The sequence below is a fragment of the Sinocyclocheilus anshuiensis genome, unplaced genomic scaffold, assembly GCF_001515605.1.
Source record: "Sinocyclocheilus anshuiensis isolate Anshui unplaced genomic scaffold, SAMN03320099.WGS_v1.1 scaffold415, whole genome shotgun sequence".
Classification (NCBI taxonomy): domain Eukaryota; kingdom Metazoa; phylum Chordata; class Actinopteri; order Cypriniformes; family Cyprinidae; genus Sinocyclocheilus; species Sinocyclocheilus anshuiensis.
Genome location: NW_015552655.1, coordinates 364,617 through 371,518, shown reverse-complemented (window position 1 = coordinate 371,518; position 6,902 = coordinate 364,617). Strand labels below are relative to the sequence as shown.

Genomic DNA, 6,902 nt, shown 5'->3' with positions numbered 1-6,902 from the left:
TTAGACTACTGTTTTTCATACAAATAGGCTACTTAAAACCCATATAGTTATATTTTTACCATGGTATTGAGGTGCTATATGTGTGGTTTTAACTGTGTTTATCATGATTTAAATGTATGCTACTATGGGAGACCAATGCTTAATAAAAAATAAAAAAATAAAAATAAATAAAAACTTGGTCAGAATAAATGTAACCATCTAAAACTGAGGTTGCTACAATTTTTTGATTTTGATAATGAACAAAAATGTACCTCTGCATCCTAACTCAAGCTACTATCAAATGTGCATTTCTAAGAGACAAAAAAGTCATATTATTATTATTATTATTAATATTATCAGGCAACCCAAGCCTGTTTCTTGATTTGAAACTATCACTCATTAGAACATGCAGAGACAAAAAAAAATGTTTTTCTGGTTATTCTCCAAAATGCGGAGAGGAGACGAATTGTTGAATAAAGTCGTTATTTTTGTTTTCTTCGCGTACAAAATGTATTATCGTCGCTTCATAACCTTACGGTTGAACCACTGTTGCCAGATGGACTATTCTGATGATGCTTTTCATACTTAGAGGAGACGAATTGTTGAATAAAGTCGTTATTTTTGTTTTCTTCGCGTACAAAAAGTATTATCGTCGCTTCATAACCTTACGGTTGAACCACTGATGCCAGATGGACTATTCTGATGATGCTTTTCATACTTTTCTGGGCCTTGACAGTGTAATTTACTTGGCAGTCAATGGGACAGTCACAAGCCTACCGGTTTTCATCCAAAATACCTTAAATTGTGTTCTGAAGACGAACGAAGCTTTTACGGGTTTGGAACGACATGGGGGTAAGTGATTAATGACAAAATTTTCATTTTGGGGTGGAGTATCCCTTTAACATTTAAAAAATGTTAGACAAACATCCACCTAAAACATTTCAGCAAACAAGTTCTGATGATGTCTGGTTTTGTGCTAACACACACATATTAAAGACCAGATAACTGTGAACAAATGTTCCATTAACATTACTGGAGGAATGTTTGGTCATAATTTTGACAAAAACTTCTGTGAATGTCCCGATTTGCTCGGTTAAACGTAGTCCATAGGCACATCTTGGTTTATATTATATTTCAAGCCTTCTGAAATCATAGAATCGTTTTTGTGTGAATATTCTTCTCCTCCATTGCCACATAAACCTCATTAGAATATGCGCATATACAGTGCATCATGATTGGATAATTAGCTTAAAACAGTCTACCTGACATCTCTGTGGAATAAAGTAAGGCATATAGATTTTATATATTTCATACATAAAGGTGAAATGTTTCTTTAAATGTTTATGTGCCCTATGTCCCCAAAACACAAACACACATATAACATCAAACTGATTCTGACTGTCAAAGTGTATTTAGCATTAAGAGACCACCACCTGCTACTTTCAACGCCTGAGCAATGTTTGAGCGACGGAACGTGATGACATGAAAAACAAGAGTCCTGAGCCAAGAGCACACTGTTCTTTAACACGGGGCTGATGGGAATGAAACTCCTCACAGTGGAGAACAGAGAGGAAGAGGAACCCTGTTTGAGTCTGGGCAACTTCTCACAGAATAATCAACTCAGATCGGCTGAGATGAGTCATGCAGTGATTGTGCTTAAAGCGTGCAGTGGAAAAAACAAAACACTCCAAGAGGAAAACAATAGCTCTATTTCAAAATGCTCATGTGCATAAATTTCAATTCTACTCAAGGTTTCTACAATGTGCATATTGAGTGAAACAGACTACTTTTAAACATTTTAGTGATATTTTACATTTAAAATGTAAATGTATATTATTAGCATTCATTGCAGTGCATTCTGGGATTTCTGTATTCAAGTGCTTGGTGACGCTGGCTTAGAATTTGGCCTAAAAAAGTGATGTTAAAAGCAGGGTTATTATTTAACTAAATCTAAAACCATTAAAAAAAAGCTAGCTACCAAGGCAATTACTAACATAACTAACAGGAAAAAACTATAAAAATGACATAAACACACAATAAAATTACTAAAAGAAAAAGAAAAAAGAAAAAAAATAATTTAAAAAATAGCTTAACAGTTTAGCAGTCATAAAATACTGCTGGCTAAAAGGCATTATAAATTTGCTTCCTATGTTTGGATATTTTTTTTCAGAAAGTCACATGATTGTCATCTTATGATGCCAATTAGAGCGATAAAATTGCAAATAACTCCTGAACTCTAAAGCTAATTATTGCTGCCCAGAAGCACAGAAACAAACTGCACGGCACGCTTTGTGTTTATATGTTAGAAGAAAAGAAGAAACTTTGCTTTGGTAACTGGAAATGTTGGTGCACAGAAACTTGTGTAGACAAACATAAACAACACAGATAGAACAGGGTTGCTTGAGTCAGCTGTTCACAGTACCCTGATGGAGAAATGTGCTAAATAAAAATAATTCCCTCTTCTCTTTCTCATCTGCCCTGACCTTGACTGAAGACCACCCACCCTCCAACACATGACCTCCAGCTACTGAGATGAGACCACAGCATGATGCAGAAACACACACTGGTCAGGGTGCAAAAACTTCCATTAAACAGCAGAAAATGACCACAAATATTCCAGGCTTAATACTACTTTCATTTTGCTTTACTGCTCTTTTGAATGGAATTAATTTTTTCTTTAATTAAGGACCAAATATATTGAAAACATCATGTGAGGGGTACACATAAAATTTTTTTACAGATGCATAATTTGTGTTGCTTTTAAGCTTTTACTTAGATATTTCTAAATATGTCTTAATGTCAACTGTAAATTGTGCACTTTTGCAGTCTCCTTGACTTTATGTATATAATAAACAATTAGAATAAATAAATAGAAATTCTTCATTGTATCAACATCAAATGAAAAACATTTAGTCCTAAGACAACATCAGCTTTTACAAATTACAAAACTAGCTTTTATTTAATTTTTCACCAAATACTTTCAACTTATACCTCAACTTGGATGATCACCCTATAGATTTACATTGTAGGTAAAAAGACTTTTGCATACAATATGCGTCAACGTCTTTTATTTTCACAAATTATGGGAGTCCATATTATAGTTTGTGTTAATCAACAATATTCCAGTTTGTATTTAACCTGGAATATCTCTTTAATTTCCTAGACAAAGGGATTTATTTTTGGTTGCATGTAAGTTTGTAATTGTTATGGTGGGCAACAAGCTGCAATATGCTTCTACAATGAAAACCCAACATTATTGGCCTGCATTATTTGGAACAAGGTCTCAGCATTGGGTTGGGTTTGGATGTGCGACCTTATCTAGTACTATTCAGGGTCTGCAAGACCTCAACATTGCATAATGTTTAGGAGCAACTTAAGCAATTGCTCAGCATTGCTCTAGGTCTGGGAGTAATGTCTGAGAGCATCACCACATATAGGAATAGAGATGTTCCTGACTCCCATAATGATTGTGTAACCTAATCCAACGCTCCCCAGCCCAACCATCTGACTCCTATTTGCACTTCTCCAAAGGCAAGGCACTTCACATGCCAACAAATGAAACTCATGTGTCACTAATGTGTCTGATCTGCTCTTAGAACCAGCTCAATGCATTGGGAAGCTTTGGAAAGCACATGACCAAAAGTGCCCTTTACTAACATTGTCTTTATATGATTAACACCAAGCAAAACTTTTGAAACAAGATGTTGAACTTCGATTTTGTATAGCCTATATTTAATTACTGCACCTCAAGCAAGTGCTGTCTCCGGATCACCTGGACCTTCTTATGGGCTTCAGACCTTCAGCAGAAGATCAGCTCTTGCAATAACACTACTTTAAACTTCTTTATAGACTGTGTGACTGGTGCTTAAGTAGATAATCAAAGGCACTTTTGTTTTAAGAGGCCTACACTTAATGAAGGGTCAATTATAAGCTTTCAAATCTATTAAAGATAAAGACCGACACCAGGCAGAGAGACCCTAAAATGCATTACACTAATGCAGTTGGTTCTATATTTCCTTCCTTAAATCGACATGGAGATAGACCTCATTAAATAAATGAAAGAGCAAAGAGAGACTATAAAAGACCAGAATCACTCACGTAAATCATTGTTTTGTTAGTATTTTCAGATGTAGGTTGCTAGATCTCTAAGCTGGAAAACAAACAGATGTGTCATGGTAATTCATGAAGACAGCTGAGCATGAAAAGTGTCCCAAGACACGTCTAGACAAGCCTCTGAACTCAGGCAGTCATGTAAAACCAAAAGGGCCTCATGTTGCATAAAACGCTATCACATCATCACGTTTCAGTCAGGACTAAAAAAAATAAAAAGAGTACAAATGAGAATAATAAAGACTAAGCAAATGTACATTTTGTTTAATATTATAAGGATCTAAACTAACGCATATTTTTCTGCACAATTTCACCAGCAAACCCTCCTACTGTGCTTATTTCTATTATAAAGTAAATGCAATCAACCAGCAGCATTTAATGCAAATACACACAATATTAAAAATATAAATATGCTGCAAAATACAGACAGACAAATATGCCATCCTTATAAGTAAAATAAAAAACATGGTCACCACTAAAATAAAACCAATTTCCATTTTGTTACATATAATATAATATATATTAATTTCTGAATTTTAAGGACAGTTTACTGGAGCTGCAACTATGATTATTTTTTGTAAGGGAAAGAATACTGAGGCTGATGATACACCGGGCAACCTTTTGAGCAATGTTGCTGTCAACGGGCAACCAGGTAGAAATCTAACAGATAGAAATTTGTTACCCATTCTCAATGGGAAAGTGCACAAGCAGCATCAAAAAGCTCAAAAAGTTGCCCTGTGTATCATCAGCCTAAGACCACATTGTAACATTTTAAATTAAGCAGCACTGTCATATTTCCTGGATATTTGACTAATGAGAATAAACCTTATAAAGCTAAATGTTGAATTAATGTTCAACTGGAAGTTACAATAAACAAACAGGTACTGAACTAAACACCTCAGTCTTTAGTATTTAGTCTGAAACACTCAGTCATTTTACTCATGTCAGACATTTCAATAAACACGTGTTACTAGGGTTGCCACCTTCAGCCAGCCACCCATTCACGACCCCCCCACCCCACTCACCTCCTGCATTTGGTGGTTATCAGTGTATTACAAAGGTACAAAACAGATTTCAGTACTTCAATAGGTTGGTATATTAACATTATATCAGTTAATGAAATTACGGTATTTAACTGTAAATTTAAGATAAAACCGTAAAACCTAAAACGTTGCTACTGTATTTTTTACGGTAAAATTCCGGCAACCACAGCTGCCGGTTTTTTACCGTAAATTTTACGGAATTTTTTTTACAGTGTAGAGGAGCTCACAGCTCAACAATACACCATGAAAAAACATGCTCATGTATGTAAATGATTCATTCTTATTAGTCTTTCTTTGACAGTTCTGCAGCTGTCCCTGGATGAGATTAATTTTTATTTTATTTTTTTATTCATTTGCTTAAATTAGGACTACATTAAATCTAAATAATTTAGCATTTTTTTTAACTTTTTAAAATGTCAAATTGTATATGACATATATGCTTATTTATTATGTATATATTTATGATTAATATAAATTATAAATTAATAAATAGGGTCTAACATTAATTATAATCTATTAATTCATCTGTCTAATAATGTCTAAAAATATATAATAATTATGTCTATCAAGCTCTAACAGACTATCCAAATAAAAAAACAATAGGGTTATCCCTTTAGAAGCACAGATGTGTCTGTCACTTTAAAGGTATGGTTCACCCAAAAATGAAAATTCTATCATAATTTACCCAGGTTGTTCTAAACCTGCAAGTTCTTTCTTCTGTTGAATACAAAAGAACATACTTTGAAGAATGTGGGTAACTAAACAGCTGCTGGTCCACAGTAACTTCCATAGTAGAGAAAAAATGCTGCACGAAACTCTTCAGTGAACTTACTAAACAATTAAAACACGCAGATCTTTCTGCAAACGTTAGTTTGTATGTGACTTCATTTATTAACGCCAAAACGATTATGAAGTTTCTCTTCACTTGCTTCCAGATTGTTTACACTGTAAATTACACGAGTGACGCGACGCGACAAACTACTGACTGCGCTCTGGACGCGCGCGACGCTCCTGTTATAATCAACATAACGGCTCTTCGTTAATGAGAACACGACCGTCTGGCCGATTGACCTCTAGTCGTCTCACCGTATTTGTTGGGTTCTCTGCTGTACCGGAGGATGGGCACCGATCCCCGCCGCTCCTCACCGGCACCGGCGTCAAACACAGAGTCTCCGTCCGGTGCGTCTCCAAACGCGCTCTCGCCGGCGTGCGCCACCGGCACGACCAGAAACCTCTCGCTCATGTTGGTTGTCCGTGGGTCGGACCTGTCCGGTGTCTCATAAACTTCAGTGATCAGACGGTTTACATGCGTGATTCATCGCCGCTAATCTGACAGTGTGTGAGCGCGCGCGCAGCGAGGCGTGAATGTGCAGAACGCGCTGCGCTCATTGGCTGAGAGATGAACGGGGCTTCATATAAATAACAGATCCATGAGCTACTAGATCAGAGTTTGTGTCTGATGTGCTACAGTTCCATCGATGAAGCCTAACTAGAATTATTCCCTTTAATGTTTAAGTATTTAAAAAGTTGAATTGTGCTATTACTAACTTAAGGAAATCAAGAAATGAAAAGTGTTAAACCATTTTTCAACAGAATTTTTTTTTTAATGTTAATAACTCCCTATTATTTTTGTTCTAAAGCATTGTTTATTTTATTTTAATGAATATTTATTTATTTAAATATAATAATAATTTATGTTTTATAGATAAAGCCATTTCAAGATCAAGGAATTCAAGAAATAAATAATGTTAAACCACTGTTTACAAAATA

The 6,902-nt window shown here is 35.3% G+C and overlaps 1 protein-coding gene across 4 annotated transcripts in view; it reads right to left on the bottom strand.

The window, feature by feature from the left end:
- Positions 1 to 6,479, bottom strand: part of slc12a7b (solute carrier family 12 member 7b) — a 64,210-nt gene extending 57,731 nt beyond the window's left edge. For all 4 annotated transcript variants that reach the window (XM_016458810.1, XM_016458811.1, XM_016458813.1 and 1 more), the window contains exon 1: positions 6,219 to 6,479. In XM_016458810.1, the coding sequence (XP_016314296.1) occupies positions 6,219 to 6,375 (157 nt within the window). In that variant the 5' untranslated portion in view covers positions 6,376 to 6,479. The remainder of the gene's footprint in view (positions 1 to 6,218) is intronic.
- Positions 6,480 to 6,902: the final 423 nt, after the last annotated feature.